The 25790-nt window shown below is 39.7% G+C and overlaps 1 protein-coding gene across 1 annotated transcript; it reads left to right on the forward strand.

Moving 5' to 3' along the window:
• On the forward strand, positions 1–24084 carry KDSR (3-ketodihydrosphingosine reductase). Its single transcript, XM_081918316.1, has 10 exons — positions 1–285; positions 4667–4756; positions 6977–7033; positions 9605–9670; positions 9813–9908; positions 12011–12202; positions 15214–15297; positions 18238–18321; positions 19435–19536; positions 21565–24084. Exons 1-10 carry the CDS (start codon positions 157–159, stop codon positions 21673–21675), a joined length of 1011 nt encoding a protein of 336 aa, XP_081774442.1. The 5' UTR covers positions 1–156; the 3' UTR covers positions 21676–24084.
• Positions 24085–25790: the final 1706 nt, after the last annotated feature.

The following is a 25790-nucleotide window of genomic DNA, read 5'->3' on the forward strand; positions in this document are numbered from 1 at the left end:
CGCCTCCCCTCCTCTGAATGCCTTCTCTAAAGCTCTGACAGGGTTAGCGAGTCAGTCGGCTGCAGGCTGTCGGCGGAGTAGGTTGCCGTGGTCCTTTCTCTCCTCCGCCCATCGTTTCTTTCCCGCTGTGCTCCTCTCTCTCACTCTGTCGCAGAGATGTCCGGGGCGGTTCTACTGGCGGCGGCCGTCGGGGTCGTCGTCGTCCTGGCCTTCCTGCTGCTGCTCTACATAGTGCTGCCCGTAAACAGCCCGAAGACCATGCCGCTGTCTGGCGCCCATGTCGTGGTGAGAGCCCCAGCCGAGGTTTCCTGGGGCGGTTTGCGGGGAGGAGGGCAGCGGGTATAGAAACGCGACATCCTCCTGCCCTTCGAAACCTTTATTTCCATACGTTGATCTGTGTATCTCAGTGTAGAGGGAAATAGCAGCTCCCCCCCCCCAAAAAAAACCCCTCTTCCCCTTTCAAACTGCGCAAGCAAAATTAACACCGTTGCTGAGGAGAGATGTTGTCTCCTCTCTCCCCCCCCCCCCGCCAAAAAGGGGGAAAAGGGGGATTCAGGGATGTAGCGCTTGACTAGTAATTAGGAAAGGGTGTGGAAGGTCTGGGTTATGTTTAGCCTGAAGCAAAAGACGTGCTTTTTGTTTTTTTGAGGGGGGTGCCATTGTTTACAATTAGGGAATATTGGGAACGAGCTGGGTTATCTTTTAGATTTCCCCTTCCTGTCTATAGATGCTCCTGTTTAGAAGCAGAATACTGGCACCCAAAAAAAAAAAAAAAAAAAAAAGAAATCGTTAAATAAGATCTTCCTCTCTTTCATATATCTGTTTTATCTCCTGGGAAAAGAAATGTGGGCTGGAAATCTTGAATTAAACAAGGCGTAATCTCAATTTATGGGTTTAGTAGTGTGTGCTGCAAACTGAATGGCATTTTAAAAAAGAAAAGAAAGAATGCTACTGCTTGGAATCAGTACCGTATACATTTCATAGACTCATCGAGTTGGAAGGGACCTCTGAGGATCATCTAGTTCAACCCCCTGCATTGCAGAAATATGCACCCATACAGGGGTTGAACCCATGACCTTGGTCTGAGCTATACTAGTTGGTCTTAAGGTAGGGGGTGGGGAACCTGTGGCCCACACTCCAGCATCATGTGGAGGAGCGCTGGTTCCTCTTTCCTGTCTTAAAGGGACACAATCACATACAAAATTGTGCTGATTGTCTTAATGTGTTATTCTCAGTACTGCCTACTAACAAAAGGAGGTGGAATTTGGGAGTTTACAATATAGATATTATCTCTGTTGAGAGAATAGAGGATTAAGAACCTGTAGCTCCTGGGTTACGGTTTCCGTTGGCCATGCTGGAAGAGGCTGATGAAAGCTAAAGTCCAGCAGCATTTGGAGGGCCACAGATACAGATGTCCACCCTAATGTAGTTGAAAGTCTGGGTTCAAGCCAGTTCATCCCCCCAGCAGTTGCTCTTAGTTGTGCCCTGTGCCCCTTTGGCCACCATAGAATACGGTACATTTTATTACATTAGACCATAGCACTGCAAAGCAAGATAGCAAAATTTAAACTAGATTACAGAATTTACCTAAATTATATTTTTATATTCTCCTCCTTTAAAGTGGAGAGGATCCAAGGGGAGCTTGCCACCATAATTCATACCCCGTATAGATACGTAAGCTGGTACCTTCTCTGGACAGTAGAGAAGTGGATACATGTCACTTCACAGCAATCACATACCTAAAATGAAGCTCTATATGTGAAGCATGATTTGTACTATTTATTTTAAGAGGAACAATTCCATGAGTAGACAAATGACATCATGTTATGAAGATGGAGACATGTGCAGAGATTCTTGATGTTGGAGCAATTGCTTAATCTGAGTCAAATTCATTATTGGTTCTTTGTTTATAATCTGCACAAATGGTGTGAAGCATGTTGTTCATGAAACTTACGTAAATGACATAAATAGTGGACTTACAGCCAAGCAATTAAAACATTTTATAGCAGGTCTTCGCCATTTTAGGTTTGGCTGTGTCTGGACGCTTAACTGAATTTCTCCTTTCTTGTGCCTATCTTTTTATTTTCTCTTTTTCTGAGGAATTTTGTTCCATGTGTGCAATGGAAGAATCTGGTGTCAGGAGAATGTTGTCTTTGCTAAATTGAAGAATAGGGATTCTGAGTTGACCTTTGCTACTTACTGGTATGCATATAAAGTCTTGACATGGAGTTATTGCATAAGTAAGCTGATAAAGAGGGAAGTGGGTGGCCCTGTGGGTTAAACCACAGAGCCTAGAATTGCCGATCAGAAGGTTGGCAGTTCGAATCCCCGCGATGGGGTGAGCTCCCGTTGCTCGGTCCCTGCTCCTGCCAACCTAGCAGTTTGAAAGCACATTGAAATGCAAGTAGATAAATAGGTACCGCTCCAGCGGGAAGGTAAACGGCATTTCTGTGCGCTGCTCTGATTCGCCAGAACCGGCTTAGTCATGCTGGCCACATGACCCGGAAGCTGTACGCTGGCTTCATCGGCCAATAAAACAAGATGAGCGCCACAACCCCAGAGTCGGTCATGACTGGATCTAATGGTCAGGGGTCCCTTTACCTTTACTTTAAGCTGATAAAAGAATATGCAAGATTTTTAGTTGATTTGAAGAATTATTTAGCATGTGGAGCAGCTTACGTACTAATAGCATATATCTAATCATATGATATTATGATTAGACATATGGTACTCAAGACAAAACATGCTAAAAGGAAGGCACTCTTGGGAAACCCTCACTGTGATCAACTCCCGCCCGGAAACATATGTCCCCACTGTGGAAGGACACGTAGATCCAGAATTGGCCTCCACAGTCACTTACGGACTCACTGTTAAGACCGTGTTCTTGGAAGACAATCCTACTCGGCTACGAGTGATTGCCAAAGAAGAAGAATCATTTGTGATAAAGTTGCCTAATAGCAAATAAGCCTTACATCTATCAGAACTTGGAGGGATATAGCAATCATGTTTAAATCATTTATCCATAATCCTTCTATCCAAAGGATTCACAATGCAGGTCAGTTTCTCATGCACCTTCTCATGCACCGTCTCTCATTCCTTCATGCTATATCCTGTAATTCTTCCCCTGCCTTTTGTAAGGGCTGAAACTGGCCCTGCAAGCACTTATCTTCTTTTGTGGGCATAAAACTGCACTCCTTTCTTACCAGCAAAATCAACACTGCTATTGCCACTAGGAAGTGTGGTGGAAACAAACTGGAACTTCTTGTCTGCGTAGGAAAGAATTGCTCTGTAACAAACCTCATATTTGCATTTTAATGGGACATTTTTTACATCCTTCTGTATCCTTGCACCAAATCACACTCACAAACCCTCCTTTGAACTTATCTTCCAGGGTTTCTAAATGGACATTCTATACCAAAGTATGGAAATGCAAAACCTCGTTCTCTTCATTGCTGTTGCAGCAGAAGAAACCATTTTTGTTTGTTCTTCTAGCCAGGCATTCCTAATTCTGACTAATTCACCTGGTATCAACATACTAGCTCTTCTAAAGCAGTTGTACGAGTGAGATATTTTTAGTCACACAATTCTTCCCATAAGGAGGACTCCAGCAAAGGATGTCATTTGTTCTTATGGCTTTAGCCTGTGAAACCACTGGTGAATTTCCTTGAAAGTTTAAGCGGTATATACTTTTAAAATAAAATTTAAAATAATGGATGTGCTGCCTTTGAAATGAGGAAAATAATATTTTTTAGACTTGAATAGTGAGGGAGAAGAGGTCTTCTTGAGAGATGATACTGAAAGGCTGCTTGTTTACAGGAATGAAAGATTTTGCTACTTGTGCGTTTTTGATTGGATTTTCCATTGAGTGAAGAACCTTTTTTTATCCTAGAAGTTGCCTGTACCATGTTCTATCATGTTTTGGACATTGTACAGGAAGTGATAATCTAGCATATGCAAAACTGGATCAAGAAGTACACACTGAACTAGGAGCCTCAAATCTGGCACTGCTTGGGCATTCTAAGAAACGACAACAACAACAAAATCAGCACAGTTTTGAAAGGTTCATTCTGCCATCTTATTTTAAATTGTGTCCAATTGTATGCAAACAGAGATGAGAATCTGTACATTTATCTCACGAACCATCATGCAAAAATTGATTATGATATTTTAGGAGCTGTCCAGATGCATAGCAAACAAGTATCCAGAAGTAGTAGAAGTTATGCTGCCTGTGCTTTAACTTAGGCGAGTTCATTAAATTGCCAATTTACCTAAATTATGATCTTTGTATAGTAATATACCGGAGCTGAAGGGGTATGAGTTTGTTCATAGATGCATCTACCCCCTATTTGCCTTCCTCTACCCCCCAAAAAAGTAATCCTTACTGTGTTACCATGCTGAAAGTGAGCTGGGATGTCCATAGACAGCTTGCAGCTTTGTGATTGTGGTGGCAATTTCAAAGCAATAGTTGTGGACAGTCATAACATTAGAAGCTGTCCACATGACACCAAGAGGCATCTCATTACTTACGGAGGGGAAACACTATTGCACACATGTGAACAGGCCCAGAGTTTGACCACTCTCTTCTCTAAAAGGCTTATAATTCTAATGTCTATGCTGTCAAGTTTATCAATTTAATCTCTATGCTTCCCCCCCCTTCTCTTAAAAGGTAACCGGAGGTTCCAGTGGCATTGGGAAATGCGTTGCCATCGAATGCTTTAAGCAAGGGGCTTTTATAACACTTATTGCAAGAAATGAGGTAAATTTCTAGCATGCTTATTTAACAGTTATGATGCCCTGAAGCTGTTAATGAAAGGGTTTGAAGCAACAGTAATTATAACTAAAGCCCTAGTATTTAATTAAATAGTTAAAATCATTGGGTCCAATCCTACTAAAGTTCACCAAATTTGAAAGCAACAGGGCTTAAATTAGTGATTACTGTACTAATTTTATCTGTATTGGGGCCTATTTGTTTCTCCAGAATAAATAAATAAATGACTGTTAGAGTTTGAATACAGTGTTTGAGTTAGCGAGAGTATTAAGCCAAAGCCAAACTGCTTATTCTATTGGCTATTCCATTTATAACCATTTACCTATGGTTGTGGGGTGTGGGGAACCTTTTCTCCTCCAGATGTAGTTGAATGACAACTCCTATTCCAGCAAGCATGGCCAGTGGCCCAGGGATAAAGGGAGGTGTCGTCAAGCAACATCTGGAGCACCAAAGTTTCCTCACACCTGGCCTGTAGATTCAGAGGCACTCTAACCATTTCTTCAGGAAAGTGGGATATGAGCAGCATTCATGTTTTAAAAATTGTTTTCTGCTTTGCTAGTATCTTGGATATTGCACCAAAGCAGAGAGTAATACTCCCACTTTTTGCACTCTTTTCTACTGTGAACATCTGGAAGGGGAATTTACTTGCATATCCCCTCCCTTCTGCTTAATACACTCAAAGCCATCCTCGGTTTGTTTCTAAAGTTTTCTAGTATAACAGAGTACAAAATATAGAATTCCAATCTTTGGAATTGGGAGAAGCAACAAGCTTTAAAGCAAGATTAATATTTAAGTCTTGCAGTTAGCTGATACATAAAATATTTGTTGGTAAGTAAGCTGAAATAGCTTTTTTTTCTCTGTATTGTTTTGATTGAGGGTGTGCTGCTTGTAAGCTGCCATTTATTTTATTCTTCTAAGCATCTATAGCCCACCTTTCTATGATAAAATCAAATGCAAAGCAGTTTACAAATAAAATAGAAGTCATTAAAATTTAAATTATTTTATTGTCTGGTTAGTTTTCAAGCAGCAGTAAAAGAAAAAAATAATAGAAACCAGCAGATAAGCTAAGAGCCTATCAAGAGGCTCAACTAAAAAATTCCACCAAAGTAGAACACTTAACTGGAGTTTGGTCTTCAAGGCTGTGTGTGTGAAGTTAAAATGGTATGTGGGGAAATTATCTTGAGCAGTGATAGCCAGAATTGCAGTTCTTCCATTTCTTAACAGGAGTTTGCATAGAGTCCCATGAGGGCGTGGTGTCAGCAGTAGGCTGACAAATGTTTTTTGTTAAAAGAATTCAGTTACTTGCCTGAATTCTTGTAACTAGTACATGTGTGCACTGGGAAGTTTTACTAATCTTTACCTATCTTGTAATGCAATACACTTAGTATCTTGGGGTGTGCTAGACTAAGAACTAAATGTTGTATCCAGTGAAGTCATCCTATTAATGCAAGGATTCCCACCTCTGCAACAGGACTTCTGCATACAGTGGTACCTCAGGTTAAGAACTTAATTTGTTCTGGAGGTCCGTTCTTAACCTGAAACTGTTCTTAACCTGAGGTACCACTTTAGCTAATGGGGCCTCCCGCTGCTGCTGTGCCGCCACCGTGCTATTTCTGTTCTCATCCTGAAGCAAAGTTCTTAACCCGAGGTACTATTTCTGGGTTAGCAGAGTCTGTAACCTGAAGTGTCTGTAACCTGAAGCGTCTGTAACCCGAGGTACCACTGTATCTCTTCTGCCTCCCAGATGTTCTCTGGAGGGTTGGGGCCACCCCCCTTGCAGGGTACAGGGAGGGGGAGCAGAAGTCGCATTGTTCAGGCAGAAGTCTTTGTGCAGGATAACTGTATGGTATATAGCCTGTTGGCTACAGTCATATACACACTTCTGTAGGAGGGAGACTCACTGAATATAGTAAGGCTTTACCCCTTAATTAGATATACACAGGATGGCACTGCATATGTCATATAGGCAAAGCCAAAGCAAACTTCTGAAAATAAAGTATAACAGTGGATTTAATTTATGTTGGCCGAAGCAGAATGTTGTAAATATTTATAGAATTGGCAGTAAATTGACCAAGTAAGATGGCAATTCCTAAATGCATAAAGCACCTAAATGTTTGCTGCTATACTGCAATTTTTTTTTGAAGGCTTTCGTTCTGTCTATCTTAATTGTTTTAGCAGAATGTTCCAAATGTGCTTGTTTAATTCCAGTGCCGGCTATTGGAAGCAAAGAAAGAAATTGAGAAGTTCTCAGTTAATGATAAGCAGGTAAGATGACTATATTCTACCAGGTCTCTCAAATGTGTTCAGAAAATGCATGTTCTTTCTCTGACTTAATATAGAGCAGCAGTACTTGAATTACAAGTTATGGAGTAAATGTGTAGATAAGAGAAAATTGAGTAGCATATTGTGCCCTGTATAGTCATGTCATAGGTAAACTGAAAATTCTGTTTTAAAGAATTCTAAGTAATCCTAGACACATCCTGCAGTCAAAGGCCTCCTTTGGGTACTATTGTGTTGTGAGCTATAATGCTAATACTTTGATTGCAATTTAAGAAACAGGTGGGGTCAGTTCTTTTATAGAAAAGCTTATACAAAGCATGAAAGTGACATGACTTGCAATATAGAAGGCTGAAAATGTGCTTGATGTGCAATATTTAATGGTGTCTCTTTTTTCCTAAAAGAATAATTCCTGCTTCTGAAGAAGTTTGTCTTGCCTCTAGGGTATTATCAGTAGTCATTGGCAACAACGTAAAATCATTTCATATTACCTAAGTAGGTGTAAGAGTGTATTTTAAAGTTCTTTGTTAGCTACAGTTAAATATGACTAAAATACCATGCCAGTTTTATGAATTTGGCTCAATCTTAATTTATTCTTGAGATATCAGTATCTTTTTCTTGGTGACTTTGCTAAAAACATTTTTGCACAGGGATGATTTCATGTAAGCCCTAAAGATCAATATGTGAATGGGTCTTTGGCAATTTATTTTATGAATTTATATTCTGCTTTTCAGCTGAAGTCTTCAGAGCCATTCCTGGTACTTAATAAAATGTAATGAATGTGTCAAAAACATAACACTTAAAACAAAACAAAATTAGCCTCACAAGAGCAAGCCCCAGGCGTTGTCTTCTCCTGTGCCTCTCTCTCTTGCTTTTGTAATGTCTTGGGGTTGTTAAACATTTCACTACATCAGTCTTTCATTTTGTCTTAGGTTCTGTTTAATAGAAGCATAGGAAGATGCCATATATGAAACCATACCATTGGTCCATCTATCTCAGTATTGCATATGCTAACTAATAGGGATCTGTTCCAAAATCTCATATAGGATTTATCTCTGCCCTGCCGGAAATGTGAGGGACTCATGTTCTACATGCAAAGCAGATTCTATACTGCTTCTTTCCCTGGCATGTTGTGCATGCTTTATGGAAAACGAAGACTTAAGTGGCGGTAGAGAAAAGAAAAAGAATTTCATATGAGACTACAATCTGTTCTATAGCAGCCATCAACAAGGATGAACAGCGCAGTGTGGTTTCCTAATGCGCTTCTAAGCAACTTATCATTGGGAAAGTATTTTTCACTGTGTGGTACAGTTGTTGTTTTTAGAACACTACAGTGTCCATTAATGATTGCACCACTTCACTTCAAAAGGAAGAAGAGGAAGAACAACACTCTTTTGGAAAGAATTCGGTTTTGTTGAATATTCCATAAGCACTAGCTTTCCAGCTTGCCAGTTGGAGCAATCCCCACCTCCTCTCCTGTGCACTTTTCTGAGGGTTCTACTTCCATACACAAGCCAATTTTAGGGGGTGCATAGCGGGGCAGGAGTGGGAGGAAAACCCCATTGCACAAGTGAATGTTCTTGCACAGAACTTGTATCTGATGGGACTTGTTAGACGAGTTCCACCCATTGAGCTCAATTGAATAGGCATCCACATGGAATTATTGTTGTTATTACCTGCCCTTCACCCTAAGCTCCAACGACAGGTTACAACATTAAGCATAATATTAAACATACAAAAATAAGGTGGGTCCTAAAAACATACACCTCAAATGTCAAAGGCAGGGTAAAGAGGTGTGTCTTCAGCATTCATTGGAAGCTGAATTATTAAGGACTAGACAGGTTGTTCAGGCTACAGATGTCTGCAGACTTTAGACCAGGCTTCCTCAACCTCGGGCCTCCAGATGTTTTGGGACTAGAATTCCTATCATCCCTGACCACTGGTCCTGCTAGCTAGGGATAATGGGAGTTGTAGGCCAAAAACATCTGGAGGGCTGAGGTTGAGGAAGCCTGCCTTAGACAAATTATAGCAAAGTGTCATTGCTATAGTCCAGGGGTGAAACCAGTTTTGAATCTTTTGAATCCTGGCTTTTGAATCCTGACTTGTTTAAAAGCCATTAACCATAATTCTCTATTTGCACATTAATGGGAATTTATGTTTAACTGCAGCTGCTAGGTTTGCTTCCCTGTTTACATGAAGTGAGGGAGCAAAGGGGCTCTTCACTGAGTGTATGAAAAAGTAATGCACATCCTGACTTATTAGGATTAAATTTGATAATTCAAAGCTCATCTGTAAAGTCTGAGCTAAATATTATTGCTTTGGAATATTAATTGGTTCTTCTCAAACGCCAAACCAATATAATATCCCAGTACTTTATGTAGAAAACAGGAACTCTGCACTCCTCTCAACTAAAAGTGAAAGGCAGAGAAACATACAATGCACATGTTGAAATATGTCTCCTACCTGTGTTGCCAAAATAGTTTACTTGTTGAATTAAAAATTTGTCCATTTTACACTGTACATATCAAATGATATGGTCCTTCTTTTCCATTCACATAGGTTGTGCATTGTATCTCTCTTGATGTTTCCAAAGATGCTGCAAATGTGGAAAGGGCCCTTAAACAGGTAAGGAAATACTGGTTTTACCTGGCTGGCTCCCTCCCCCCATTTTTCAGTTGCAAGTGTTTATTGCAGAAATGTTCTGCTGACAGTAGTGATATTTATGGACACAAATTTGTTATCTCACCTGCTATTTTTTTCTTTCCAGGCTCAAGAGAAGTTGGGTCCAGTTGACATGCTTGTAAATTGTGCTGGAACATCAGTTAATGGAAAGTTTGAAGATACTGACATCAGTATGTTTGAAGTAAGTGAGCCTGACTTCTCCTGTTTGAGTATGTACTGGTATACTAATTCAATGTCACCTAGAAAATCACACAGATTGAGAAATGTTTTTGAATGATAAAATTATATATAAAATTTACCTAACTTGTAGCAGCACATTTTATTGTCCATTTCAAATAAATGACCTAACATTCTATTTTTTTTTCTAATCCCCCCATAGTTTTCCACTGGGTTGAATGTTTTCTATCTGTGTCATAGACCCAATAATTCTTATTAGATATTTATTGTGTCTAAATATGTTTGCTGCCTTTAAACATCTATTATGAAAGGCCTTTAATGTATGTTGTGAAAGAGAAGTTTGCCATACGCTATTGTTACATAACTTTAATTCCTTGGTTAATACTTGCATGAACCACCACATTAACATGAAAGGAGAGTATTTCACAGCATGCAGAGTAGACAAGTATGTGGGAATAATACTTTTTCTTGAATACTTATATAACTGCAAAAGTGTATATAAATTTAATAGATAATAATACAGTGGTGCCCCGCAAGACGAACGCCTCGCAAGACGCAAAACCTGCTAGACGAAAGGGTTTTCCGTTTTGGAGGCGCTTCGCAAAACGAATTTCCCTATGGGCTTGCTTCGCAAGACGAAAATGTCTTGCGAGTTCCTGCGGGTTTTTTCCCCGCCCCCCTTTTTCTAAGCAGCTAAGCCGCTTATCAGCTGATCCGCTAAGCTGATAAGCTGCTAAAAGCCGCTAAACCGCTAATAGCGCTAATGCGCTAAGCTGTCAATGGGCTTGCTTCGCAAGACGAAAAAACCGCTATACGAAGAGCCTCACGGAATGGATTAATTTCGTCTTGCGAGGCACCACTGTAATAACAGCAAAAGTGGGGCTCCCTAATTCAGCCCGTCTCAAATGAAATGTTTGCTTCATGTTGACGTTGGTCCATAGAGTCTCTTCAGTGGCTGACTTGTAAACAGTTCACATAAAGATTAACTAGGCTATGACTCATTTTCTCCTTGGCATATCATGGACAGAGGAGATGCAAAGTGCTCATAATTTCAGCAGCATACGCCAGCACACTGCTTATTCACATTATTAAATCATTATTTGTTCAATAATAATAATAATAGTTTCTATACTGCCCTTCATCCAAAGATCACAGGGCAGTTTTCATTATAAACCATAATAATAATAATATAATAATAATTTATTATTTATACCCCGCCCATCTGGCTGGGTTTCCCCAGCCACTCTGGGCGGCTTCCAACTGAATATTAAAAACAATACATGGTTTAATGTAACATGTGAACCAAGCCGTTAATTAGTTTCAGAGGAAATTGAGAAGTGATTTTATAAAAGTAGAGCAGTTGCAAATGTCATTTTCTACTAGTTCTCTACTCGGTGCAGATTATGTAATTAGTAAACTGTTGTGTCTTAAATTTTTATTTACTGGATATAATTCCATTGCTTTATATATATCAACCGTTTGCTCCCCTGCTTGCTCAGTGTTCTCTGTACCAGAGAAGGCTAACTTTTGGCCTGCTGTAGGTTGTTGACCTCCAATTACCATCATTCCTTACATGCCATGCACGCTAGCTGGGCCAGTGGAAGTAGAGTCCAGCAGCATATGGAGGGCCACAGGTTAGCCATCCCTTTTTAGTTGTGTTCAATCCTGGAGATGCTGGGGAGCAAATCTGGGATATTCTGCAGGTAAAACATGTATTTTACCACTTAGCTACAATGTTTCCCAGTTTAAAAGTTTGGCCACCCTTGTCCTCTCGGCAGGAGTTACACAGGCAATCAAAACAGCAACCACATCACAAAGGTTACTGCTCATCATCAAAGGAATCCCCAAGTGGTTGCCTTCCAGCATGTTAATGGACTATAACACAGCATTTTACAGCTTGGAAACTCCATTTGTAACATGAAGCAACATCGCCCATAGTAGGAATTTTGCACTTGTTGGCGATGAGTATTAATATTGCCGATGCCTTGAGTTTAAAGCTGCAGAGCAGCAATCACACTTCATTATTTCATTTCATTTACATTAATATCATACTTCGTTAATATGAAATATGTTAACTAGGCCTCCGACTTGTATGTTTGTCTACAGCAATTGATGGCTATCAACTATCTGGGTAGTGTCTACCCAACTCGGGCAGTAGTTACCACCATGAAGGAAAGGAGGAGGGGAAGGATTGTGTTTGTGTCATCCCAGGCTGGACAAGTTGGACTGTTTGGTTATACGGCTTATTCTTCAACAAAGTTTGCTCTTCGAGGACTAGCTGAAGCTTTGCAAATGGAGGTATGATTCTCTGTTCCTTACCTGCATGTATCTTATAGTTTCTCTGTATAACATTAACAACAACAGCAACATATAAACAAAAAGAGCTAAAACCATAGGGGGAAATAATTAAAGAATCAAGTAAACATTAATAGTATTATATAAGAATATTGTACAATATAGTGTTGCCCCAAAATTACACAAGCAGGCTCAGCAACATTCAACGCTGTTTACAAGGCATAGACTTAGCTATTCTGTTGCAATAAGTGGTACAATATTCCAGAGCGCATGACACCATTCGGCTCAGATGGCCTGTATTGTATACGATTTGCAAAACTGTTCATTTAGTAGGGCTAGTTGTCCACTGGCTCAAAATGAGAAGTAATATTGTGTATTGAGTGTATTGAGCTGCTGTATTCTCAGATATTGTAGATCTGGTTTCGGGCAGAGCGTGCAAATGCAAAATCGCATAGAGCCAAGAATCCCCAGGATCGCCACCTTCCTGCTCAGCTGGAGCTCTAGAAAGGCAGCTCCCTCTTTCCCCCTCTGGTAGCTCTTTGTCCTCCCTATGGGCGGGCCAGAAGTACAGCCTGGAGAGCAACTGCAGTGCCGCCACCGCTGCCACTGCTCCCATGTCCTACCAGGAGTGGCTGGGCCTGCCCTTGCTAGAGAGGCACCCTCACAGTGGTTTGGATTTGCTGCAGCCCTTGCTTGCTGACAGTGTGCAGCAAGCCAGCCAAGCTGAGGGACTGGCACCTTATGCAGCTGCAGAACCACCATGCACACCTAATAGGAGGAGGAGGCAAGAGCCCGAGATGGCAGCAATGCAAGCAAGGCATGTGTTACCCAGGTTGCTTGTTCCTCCCCCTGCTATACTTCATTCAACCCTCTTCCCGCCGCATATCTCCTGAGATCCCAATGAGAAGCTCCCTCCCTGTAGCAGCTGGTGAGGTGGCAGAGGCAGAGGGTCACTGCTCTCCTTGCTTCCAAACAACATGTAGCTTTGCAGGAAGGCCTTCTTCACCAGGGTGTTTCTTGCAGAGAAGTGGCAGGAATGCTATTTTAAAAGGGCAAGATTTCTCCTTGGCTTTCTGCTCGAGATAAAAATAGAGGCTGAAGCCAATAATATAAAGTTGAGTTGCAGAAGCAGAGGTGTAGCAAGTTCAGGTGGTACAGATTTCTTTTTTGTCACCTCCCCCCATTTAAATTATTAAAAGAAGGGAAAATAAGATACTTGCAGTTGCAAGTGTTATTTTCTGGTTTATATACTTAACATTGTAAGCATAAGCACTTAAAACCCCTGCACACACCATGGCTTCAATATCAGCCAGAAACAAATTTCTTCTCACCCACCACCCCATTGCTCTGTTCACTATCTAGCCTGATGGTATAACTTGAACTTTGCACACTATTTTGCGGTAAAGGTAAAGGGACCCCTGACCATTAGGTCCAGTTGTGGACGATTCTGGGGTTGTGGCGCTCATCTCGCTTTATTGGCCGAGGGAGCTGGCGTACAGCTTCTGGGTCATGTGGCCAGCATGACGAAGCTGCTTCTGGCAAACCAGAGCAGCGCACGGAAACGCCATTTACCTTCCCGCCAGAGCGGTACCTATTTATCTACTTGCACTTTGAGGTGATTTCGAACTGCTAGGTTGGCAGAAGCAGGGACTGAGCAACGGGAGCTCACCCCGTTGCGGGGATTTGAACCGCCGACCTTCTGATCGGCAAGTCCTAGGCTCTGTGGTTCAACCCACAGCGCCACCCGCGTCCCTATTTTGCAGTAGATAGGCCTAATAATGGAAGTGCCCTAATAAGGATGTGTGTTTTCCTTATGGTTTGGTGCAGCTCCCTTTACTTTTACAATGCCGCTTAAAACAGGTGGCTAATCTGTGTCCCTCCAGGTGTTGCTGGACTACAACTCCCATCATTCCTATTGGCCATACTAGCTGGGACCAGTGGGGGACGTAGTCCAGCAACATCTGGAGGGACACAGGCTAACCCCTCAGCCCCCCGTTTTAAAGCTGACAGTGTAATGCACCATATCAGAAGCACAAATCCCTTTCAAGGGGCCATTTCCCTCCCCTCCCCCTTGTGTTTTTTCAAAGTATCTGCCCTGAACAACTCTGCAACTCAAACACTTGCTCATTCTTTTGATACATTTGAGTTAGTCCTAATAAAGTATTGTTCAACTTCAGCTATAGGGCTGCTGTTGTTTTAATTAAATGGACCATTTCAAAAAGAAACTGATGTTCGTAGGCTGCAGTTCTACACCTACTTTCCTGGGATGAATTCCCATGGAACTCGGTGCAGCTTCTAAGTAGACATGCAAAGGAGGGAACAGTTGTTTAAGCACCATCTCAGCAGCTCACTGAACAATGAGAAACAATTTTCATGCTAACGTGAATACATTCTTATATTAATTCTCTCCTGAAATGTTGGATGTATACATCTTAACTTGTGTTTTTTTGGGGTGTTAGGAGGCACTGATGTATCTCTTGGCATCATCCAGCTTCTATGTTTGAAAGACATGTTTGTTTGTTTTATTATTATTATTAGTTCCTGAATATCTGGCACACACGGGCCACAATAATCATATGGACATAGAAAAGCAGGGGGGAACATCTTGGTAGCTTTATTGTAAATATCCCTGCTACATAAGAATAGCCTTGCCTGATCAAAGGGTCCTGTTCTCTCCCCTCTTGTTCATCTCCAGCTAAGGCAGGGACAGTGGCGGAGTTAGCTGCATGGGTGCCCAGAGCCCATGTTGTGCACTTGGGGGGGGCAATCTACTGTGTATGGGGGTGGCGGGGCAAGCCCCCATGGTGTGCCTTTTTGTCACCTTCCCAGGGATGACACCTGGGGCCGAGCACCCCCCTTCCTACGCCCCTGTGCGCAAGTAAAATGTCCGTAAGATACAATCCCACTATATGCCTCTTTGTTCATATTACGTTGTATATCTTTGTGAAAAGAAGTAAGCATGGGAAAGCTCAATATATTAGAGCGTGAACTAAATATTTTTCTCAACGTAACAGGTAAAGCCCTATAATATCTACGTAACAGTTGCCTATCCTCCAGATACAGACACACCTGGCTTTGCAGAGGAAAGTCAGACAAAGGTAATTTTATGTTCCTCTTTATTGTCATGCAAAATACGTACTTACATAAAGTAAAAGGATCAATAGGTACAAAACAAAAAAGAATGATCCCATGATGTGCTTAATGCTAAATCTAAACCTAGAGTATAAGTGTGTACTCAACTTTTAGTCACAGGAAAGGAGTTATATTATGTCACTCCTTGGTATATACAGTGTTTCAAATTAGCAGAAAAACCTTTAAATCTTAAGAGATGGAATATTCCAAAAAGTTAACTTATTAATATTTTATACAACATTAAGACAATACTTGCTTGTTTCTGGGCATGTCCATATTGAGTTTATCCCATATGGCTTTTTATGTTTTAAAAAACAAAACCTTTTTTGAAAATATTCACATAACACAATTTTGATATAACTTTTTTTTTCCTTAACTGATTCTATACTGTCTGCTGGTTTTCATCTCTCCCCAGAGTGGCTGGGGAAACTCAGCCAGATGGGCGGGGTATAAATTATTAATAATTAATTAATTAATTAATTAATTATTCTGTAAGTTGCTTTGAGTTACTTTTCGGGTTTTTAAAAAAGCAATTAAGTGCAGTTATTATCCACTTCTGCATAATGCCACATTGAATTGGTTTAATATTCCATTCTTACTAAAATGCTGCACAAGCAAGATAGAAACCAACAGTGAACGTGTAGGAGACAAATATTTAAACTCAACTCACACTTTCCATGATACAGGACTAACATTACTAATTTCTTTGCCTAATTTCTTGTCTTATCCATCCACAGGGTAGCATTAGGTAGAACCTCAAGGAAAACCTCCAGCAGGTTCTCTGTTTCTTTTTAGTCAAATATTCTGTGCAGGCGGTGTCTCCTCAAAAGCTGTCCCCCCCATCTTTTCTGATGGGCTATCAGGGGTGGCCAACTCCCAAGAGACTGCGATCTACTCACAGAATTATAAACTGGCAGTGATCTACCCCCATTTTTGGGGGGTTCAGGTCAAAGTTGTTGACCTTTTTGGGGAAAGGAAGGCCCTGTTTTTTGGGGGGGAGAAAAGCCCAGTTTTTTGGGGGGGCAGGTTGGTGAGAAAGAGAAACAGCCACTCACCAATAGATCGCTGGGGAAACAAACAACCTCACTGAGGAAACTCCGTCTTCCGTTCTGCAGATCATGCAACAATGGAGGGCAGGGCGAGGGGCTGGGGCCAGAATGGGACCCAGCGATCAACCACGATCTACCAAATCCTCCTGCGGATCTACTAGTAGATCGCAATCGACCTGTTGGACATCCCTGGGCTATAGCAAGTTAGGGCATAAGATCACCATAGAAATCTTGACAAGTAATTTCAGATGAGGCTTACTTGTTTGTCCTAAAATTCAGGGCTGATTAATAATCTAAACCTGGATCTCTTGCCTTTTTATAAAATGTTGTTTCTATTGCACCACCTTCATTTATTTTGATGTTATATATTTAAATTAAAACTTAATGTAGGTTGATGTGGGTGGATGAAACAGGAAGAAAATTGTGTTAAGAGTCAACTGCTTTTGCGTTAATAATCAGTGTTGCATCAATCTTTTACTGTATTGCCCCGAGCATTCTTGTTGCACATTTAACAATCATACAGCAATAAAAGTTACCAAACAAAACCCTCCTACAGGAGATCTTCGGATTGTTCTTAGTTGGCCAATGTAATGAAAGTTTTTGAGTTTGCCTTTAATCTTGCTTTTGAATTGGTGGCAGGATAGCCATATGCTACTGAGCTCCACATTCTTTCACATTCCTTGTTTCAGTTCCTAATAGTTATAGAAAGCTGGTTTGAAAACATGAAAGAAGACTATCCTTTTATAAAAAAAAACAAAAAAAACTTTAATGGTCTGTGACCCTAAAGAATGTTGTCCCCGCCCCGAATCATTTTTTAAAATCTGTTAAATGTTTCAGAGTGAAAGTATTAACAATTGAATATGAAGCAGTTTAGGGTGGCAAAACATCTTTGCTTTTATTACTCTTGAGTAATGAATTGTCCAGAGGCCAGTTTCTGTCAACTACATCTCAGGATTTAGTCAAACAATGAGTTTCCACTTGACTTTCGGGCACGTATGAGAGCCCTACTTGTGAACCTCAAACTCCAAAATATTTCCATTTAATCCTGTGTTAGCAAGTGATATTTAACAATACTAACTTAACCAAATTCCTGCCTCATAAGCCCCTTTAAGGCCTTTCTTTACTCTTCCAGAGAGGACTGAATCAGGTGAACTGCAAATGAACAAATACCTTAATCACATTGACAGATACTAATTAGCTCAGTGTTTTCTAAGAGGAAACAGTTTGACAAGATGAAAAAGGATGAAAAAGACAAACACTAGAACTCTGTGGTATCAGGCTTAATGCAAGAATGAATATAAGATCACATTTTTATCTTTTCTCAACATTTCTGCAAGATCATATAGGCAACAATGCATTCCTTGAAGCGAAGATTTATAAGCAGGCTCTTTAGGTAGCAAGAATTTACAAAGTTGATCTAAGCTAATGGAAGTCAGGTTTAAAAGAGTTAGAGTCAATTCTCCTGGGAGCATAATATCAATTTATTTTTCTGTAATATTTGTGTCAGAGATACCTGCTGAATATGAGAAAACTGTCTCCACATAAAGATGTGTGTTTATGATAGCGACTACCAGAATGTTGCATCTAAAATGTTGCACTAATTCTAGTTTCACTCTTCCTATTATTAAAGAAAACTGCATGTTCACTTAGAATTTGCATTCACTTGTAATCTAATGATAAATATAATATCAACAAATGCAACTATAAACACACCTCTTGACCTGAATATTTTTTGTAAAAAAAAATGTCCAGATGGTCTTATGTTTCTTATCAGATGTGGGGTGAACTGTGGTTGTACTTGGTAACATTTCATCTGCTGTTATATGTATGTAATCTCTTTATTTACTTTTGCTCAAGATTTTAGAGACTAAGCTTATTTCAGAAACATCATCGGTCTGCAAACCTGATCATGTGGCCAGAATAATTGTTAAAGATGCCGTTGTAAGTAAAATGCTGTATTTGTATAAAATGCTTTTGTGGGTGGAAAACATGGGTAACTTGCTAGTTTATTATAAGGGGAAAAGTTGTCTGTGTTTGTCTACTACCTTTTCTGAATACTAGAATCTTTATATAAAGAGAGCCTTTAGATACAATCCTAACCCTCTTACCTGGGAATAAGTCCCATTCAATTCAGTAGGACTTATTTCTGAGTAGATATGTCTAGGATTGCACCGTTTTAAACAGTGCCATCATTTTGCATAGGCAAAATTAGAAAGGGCCCTTCTCCCAAGGTTAGAAATTTAAAGTAGACACCAAATAAAACTGGGGATGGGATAAATGTGGCAGTTGCCCTTACATGTAATTGGTTCCAGTTACAAATTGTCCCTCTGCCTGAACTGCGTGCTTGCTTTGTGTTAATGGATTTTGTTTTGTTCTGACTTTTTAAAATGGATTTTCAACTATGTTGTCATTTACTCTTTTTGTTCTTTTGTGTTTCTTAATTAAAGGTCACTTCACTCCCCCCCCCCCTTAATATATACCCTCCCTTTGCAAATGCTGAAATATTATTACATGGGCGCAGGTTAAAAATGCATTTCAAATTTTAAATTAGTAGACTTGATATTCAAAAACTCAAGGTGCCCTATTTCAACACAGGTTGACAGAAATGGCCTGATTCAAGTCTGGCGCATGGTTCCTTTTAAAAATAAACTGCTTTGGGAGCCAATCTTGGCCAATAAGCACAGTATAAATAATAGTGGTGATTCCTAGGTTTCGAAAGGGTGGAATATAAAAATAGCTGTTTCTGTACCACAGGCATTTTATTTCACAATATTTTTTTAAAAAGCATGTGTCTGCCTGAACCACATGTATACCACTTTGGGATATTAGATGATGCAATATATATATATATTCAGACTATAGGTACAGTCTTGTCCATGCTTAAACAGAAACACGTACCTTTAAGATCAGAATTTTTTTAAAAATCCTATCAGATTTTTTTAAATATAAAGTATTAAACTCCTCTTGCCCCTTGGTAAGAAACACATTCCTATTTTTATAAAATTGTTTGGAAACCACCTGACTTCTTTCTCCATTCCCCCCCGCCCAATCCAGCAAGGAAAATTTGCCAGTTCTGTTGGCACAGATGGTCACATGTTAACAATATTGACTGGTGGAATGTCGCCTATCTCTTCTCTGGCTGAAGCCCTACAGGCGGTATGTAACAAAGTAATATCAAATGATGAAGTTTCAAAATCTGTTGGGTTCTTTTAGTGCTGTGGTACACTCACATTTATTGGTTCAATGTAATTCAAAATCTAGTCTTTGTGCAGCAGATCTCTTCAGTGCAGTAAGCTTACTAAAATAAAGAGTGATCAGGAAGTATTCTACTTCTTGGCAGCAAAAGCTGCTCTATCCAATGAATTGTGAGATAAACCCACTGAGGTCTACATGTATTTATTTTGGTAGAGTTGAAAGGCGGGCCATCTTTTCTTTTTGTTTCAATTAATAACCTATAACTTGATCATACCCAAAATGTTTCATTGAGCAATGTCAATGATTCTTGCCCTATAGTTGTTGTTTTTTAATTGTGTCACATTTATCTATTAAAATAAGTAAAGCTTATTTACTATGATTAAAAGCTAGACCTGTCTGTCAAAACAGAAGGTTCTCTGACCTCACCACCTTCTTCTGCTCATTCTCTGGGTGTTTCCCCAGTCATCTTGGGTTCTTTTCCCAGAAAAGATAACTGGGAAGGGGGAAGAACAGCTGTGCATTTAGCTTTATGGAAAAACAGGGAGCAGAGCTATTCAGAAAGTTAGGTACACCCTGATATGCCTTGGCACCTTGTTATTGGTGCAGTCCAAATCAGTAATAAGAGACCACCCCTAATCACCTTGTTGTTCAGTTAGACCAGAGCCAGTGCACATCCCTACTGTCTGGGAGATGGATAACTGGGGTTAGGTCCATCTTATCCAGGAAGCATTGCAACCTCCAAGCAGGCTCAAGCTGGTGTGAAATAACTTCCCAGCCATAAATCCAGGTCAATATGTACCACAAACACACGCAAAATGCACGCCTTCTGCTTCAGGATTATAGTTCCATCCAGAATAATAATCCTTTGTCAGATCATCAGAATCTCTGACCAGCAATACCTGTTTTAAGCTTCAGTATTCGGCTGCCTTTTGTTCATAGCAACATCTGTTTTGTTAAGAAGAACAAATCTCTTAACGTCTTGTGAATTGGTTCACATGAAGTGCCAAACAATGGTTCTACTTCTTCCCCTCCAATGCTTTGTTTATTAGTTCCTGGTTTGTGCCAAAGAATGTGCTGTTGTGTCCAAACTGAAAAACTAGTTTGTGATAGGCTTGTATCCTAGAATGGAGGTCATGTGCAAACTGGAGTGTGCCTGTTGCAGCAAACAAGGAACCATCTAAACCGAAAGTCAGATGTGAAAGGGAGAGCATGTGAGCGCAGAGCTTGCTCTTATATCACCAAGCCATAGTTTGGCATATATGAATGTCTTGCATCTCCTTAATGTTTACCTGCAGAAATTGCCATGCATTTCAGAAAGGATAACCAAATGCATAGCTAAACTACTGAACTCATGCAAGTAAAGCTGGAAATCATACAATTTCGACTTGATCATGAGATCAAGCAGCTTGCAAATATATGCCTATGTTAAATTGGACTGCTGCTACCCATCTGGCAAATGTCTCCTCAGCCTTGCTGGGCCTGCTAAACATTCATTGAATCTGTTCATCATAAGGTTGTTTCACATTGTTTGCCTGTGACTTTTCTACTGGTTACCCATTATTATTCTCCAGGGAGCAATGCAACCCTAAATCATGTTCTCTTCTACAAATTTAAAACAACACTAGTCATTCTGTAGTCTTTTGCATTGTTTCTGCTTCAGGTAGATTGTTGTGCAGATACATGGGGCAGGTGATTCATTCACTAGCTTCCAAAGGGGGGAAAATATTAAAATAAGTTCCCTTCCAACCATGTGACTATATTTCATAGTACTTTCAAATAACTTATTAATTTATTTTAATTAGAGAACAAAATATACACCTCAAGCTTTGTTTAAATAAGACTAATCTTTAATAGAACAGTTTTTTTTCACATAATAATTGAGTGCTTGGTGAACCACACTTCTGATCATCAAATCTGATGAGAGAAAATATTAAATGACCACTAAGCAGAAGTATGTTGAATAAGATCTCTCCTTCTCTCCCTTTACAGCTTATTTTCCTGGGCTTTTTCCGCTTGCTTGCCCTGTATTATATAGCAGGTTTTGACAGCATAGTTCGTCGTTGCATGGCCAAAAAAGAGAAATCTGAAAAGACGGACTGAAACAGAATGGGTGCTATTTAAAAAGTTGGACAGTTTGCTGCTAAACGGGACTGTATCTGTGGCCTGAGTATGTCTCACAGAAATGTGGAAGAGATGATATTTTCGGTGGTGAAAGAAGGAAACTGAACTACTCTAGAAAAAGAGACTATGCAAAGGTGCTAATGAAGAAAACTGGGTTTTTTGGGTTGTTGTTGCTTTTCTGTGATTTGAAGGAATAACCAGATTGTTGCCTTAGAAGTAAGCTTTTTGAGAAGAGTAGAACTTAAGAGTGACCTATTTTGATGGTATTTCTGGACCAATACTAATTGTCAGCAGTGATGAAAGAGTTAATTCTGTTATCCACTTCTTAATCTGAGGAACTGATTTGGTAAATTCCTCCCACACAACAGTAACACCTCAACTCTCCTACAGAAGGCCCAGCTTGTGTATTATCTTGATTACATGATTTCTGCCCGAGAGCTGGACCTTGTAGGCCCTGTTCTGCATGAGTTGGTTCAAATAGCTGTGCAAAGTCTAGTCAAAGCAGCAAAAACTATCCAAAGATGAAATATTTCAGCTCTGGGACAATACATGAATTGGGCCAAAGTCTTTTGTGAAGAGGCAGTTTTTAAATATAGCATATTAATTTGTTGAGGGGAGAGTTCTCTTTAAATGAGCTGCCCCCTCCTTGAGATAGGAGGCGATATTTGCATGTGGATATTACCAAGCTGGAGATTCAATATTTGAATTGGCTCTTGGGAAACCTCATTTGAGATTGAGTTTTCTCCCACCAGATTGTTGGATTTTGACATTCCACTCTTGACACATATGGTGAGTTGTGTTAATATTGTGTTAAATGCTATATTAAGGAATTTCTTGATGGCAGAGTCTGCAGGAGAAATGACGTATGCTTTAAATAGTTGTAGATCTTCAGCAGAGATCAAGGACCCCCCAATCCTTACTGAGATACTAGGGGAGGACTATAAGCAAAACAGAAGTTGTCCATTTTTTGTTATCTGTAACACGTTCATGTTTATTTTTGCCAGCTCTGTAAAAGACAGGTGGGCTTTAACACTGTAGAAATTGAAGGAGAGAATAGGGTGCTAGAGAGAACTTAATGTAGCACAAGGAAGTGCCTAGGTCCTTACTCTGATGGTGCAGTGGAACTTGCAAAACTATATTGTCTCTAAGGTTTCATTCACAGCATGCCAATCTCATTACCTACATGGAATCTGGACTTACACAAAGTCCCTGAGTGGATTTTGGGAACCATATTTGCTGTGTATAAATTGACTGGTTCCCATTGGTTGCAGATACGCTGAACCCCAGTGTTGAACTGGTTCATAAAAATTCCTGCTACCCTTTGTCATTTTCCAAGTGCCTAAAAGACTGTTAAGAGACTCTACTTGCCAGTTTGTTGGTTAGCCAAGATTTTCTTTTAAAAATAAAATAAAATAAAAAGGGAAACACTTTTTAAACTGCCCTTTGGAGAAGATTATTCAAATCAAGTCCAGCAGCTTCTGGTTCAATTATAGTCTTCCAATTTTAATAGATTTTTAGATTCTCAAAATAGAAGAAATCACAATACCAACTGCTTGAGATTAATACTATAGTAGTTATGTTTAGTTGTTTTTGGTACAGTTACCCAGCTGTTTTGTAAGTAAACCTGGAAAGTGCCAATTCAAACAAAGGCACTTGGAGCAATTGGGCTTTTTGAGGGGCTGAGAGGATTGCCAGTTAGAAGGGAAGGAAGGAAATAATGTAGAAATAATAACAGATAAACTGGGCTTGGTGTTGTCGCAAAAGCATAAAAACTTGCTTCGTATCATTCCGGTTAGTAACTGAGTCACAAAAAGCATCTTTGCATGTATGTCTTGCTACTGTTTTAATGGGAACTGTTGCAAGGAGAATTTGCTCTCCCTGTTTGCCATAATGCTTTGGTTTTCTAGACCTGCTAGGATAGCCCTTCAAGCTGGCCAGCACACTTAGTTCAAATAATAAATTCTAGATCCTTTAAAGCAATTTGGACATGCCAAATAATCAACAGTTTAAAGAAGAACGAATCTCTTCTACATGTGCTTAATGACATGTTAACTTTCCTGTTCATTCTGCGCCTTTACTGTGCTTATCTGTGGATGGATTATGCCCTTGGTTTCTTCAGTGTCTTGAACTAAAACAAGAAATTCTAATGTTATGGAGCATTATCGCTCATTTGACTCAAATACATATAATAGTATGCTAAAGAACAAATGGAAGTGGGTAACTAGCTTACAAATGTATACTGTGAAAAACTTTAGGCACTTTTAAATGTTAATATTGAATGAAGCTAAAACTCATAGCTCATTTATGCTTGCTGTTTCATGAAGTGTTGTGCCAGAATACTAAATTTTAATATTTTGTATTCACCAAATAAATGAAAATTGCATTTAACTTTTGTCTGTATATCTCTTCAGAATGACTGTGTTCCTGGTCTTGCTGAGTAAATTTATTTCTGCTAATTTTTGTCACAGTACTAAGCATTTATAAAATATTTGTAAAATAGCTTGTACAAATTAGAAGCCTGTGAAGCTTCAAGGTGTGAGGGTGGAGGATAGAGGGTTCCTGACTTCCAAGAAATGATGTTAACTCTTTGATCATTTTCCCGCTGAAAACTGCCTGACCTGAAGTTACCTGCAAGTTATCAGAGAGGCCCACAGAATACCAGGGGACCCCATTGAGGGCACCCTTCTTGGGCCCCCCAAGTCCATACCTCCATTAAGGGATTAATCTGAACCTTTCAAATAAAGCCACGTTAAACTTCATGGCCACTAAGACCGAATATAGCCACTGTTTGTAGGTACTTTTTAAGCATTCGGGGGAAAAGACAACATAGCTTAACAAAGATAAGCAATCCCTATCTTTGTAATAGGCGTCAATTTTAAAAAGGCAATTTAATAAGTGAGAACAAAACATAAGAGGTAGACAAAGCAAAATCATATTGGGAAAGATGTGAGTAAATGGAGTAGTTTTCAGTTGCTTCTTGATGGTAACAAAGAGAAGGGCATTCAAGGAAAATGTATGGTTAAAATCTTGGCCTAAGATTGTAGTTGGTGAGTGAAGAGGGCAAGGAAGAAGAAGGTAGGAAGGGGTAAATCAATGAAGATACTTGTTATAAATTTATTTTCAACTTATGGAACCACAGAAGCAAGTAAACAATAACAAAAATTCAATAATATACTGAAGGCGCAGTGTATAGAAAGCCTAAACATTTTAAATAATAACGCCCAAATTAAAACAACCGTATTTCTTTAGATAGAGCAGGGAGAAAGACCTGTTAATATGAAACTAAGCTATAGGAAATAACCCCCCCTCACACTGAGTAGAAATGATTGGGGGCTTCCTGTCCCTTAGAGTTGTGTGTTACATTTTATGCAATAATTTGTAATGCACGGTTATTGACTTACACTTGTGTTCATGAAAGGGTTCGCCTGAGCTCAGGTTGCAAATAGGTGTGGCTTAGGAGGCTCTCAGTAGCCTCTGCTCCCCTCTTAAGTCTTTTTTGTGCTTCAAGAAGCCATGTGTCCATGGTTGTTTACACATGAACTGAATCTCTAACAGAAGATTTTCAAGGCTGCATCTTTCCTAATCCAAAAATTGCATGATCCTTTTTATAAGGAAACCAAGTACTTTGCTTTTTAAGTAGTTTGGAACCTTTTTCATCTTTATTTTACTGCCAACGGATAGAGAGCTGTTTGCTGTAACTTCTGGAAACAGAGTAAAATATTCACCTATTTGTAAAGTTAAGTGTCTGTGATTTATTCTAGCCTAAGTATTTTTGTGGAGATTCCCCCCCCCCCCCGATGAGGGCAGATGTATTTTAAGTAAGTATTTGGCTGTAATGCTATATCTGAATCAGAATTCACATGGCAAACAAAAAATAATGAATGGATTATCTATATCTGCTTCCACAAATTCTGTAGCAGAAGAGAAAGATAGATGATTCTAAATGTTAAAGTATATGCACATTCCACAGAGAATTAAGAAGAATTTAAGATCCATTCCAGGCACCCAGAGCTTTCAATTCATGGGGCCGGATTTGTTAATCCTTCTCAGAAATTGCAAGCAATGCACGCAGTTTGCAAACCACCTTCTTGTTT

Source organism: Podarcis melisellensis, assembly GCF_964234715.1.
Source record: "Podarcis melisellensis genome assembly, chromosome: 7".
In the NCBI taxonomy this organism is placed as follows: domain Eukaryota; kingdom Metazoa; phylum Chordata; class Lepidosauria; order Squamata; family Lacertidae; genus Podarcis; species Podarcis melisellensis.

Coding starts and splice junctions, on each gene's coding strand:
- KDSR (XM_081918316.1), top strand. CDS start 157: ATGTCCGGGGCGGTTCTACTGGCGGCGGCCGTCGGGGTCGTCGTCGTC. Junction 286..4,666: donor TGTCTGGCGCCCATGTCGTG/GTGAGAGCCCCA, acceptor TTCTCTTAAAAG/GTAACCGGAGGTTCCAGTGG. Junction 7,034..9,604: donor TCTCAGTTAATGATAAGCAG/GTAAGATGACTA, acceptor CCATTCACATAG/GTTGTGCATTGTATCTCTCT.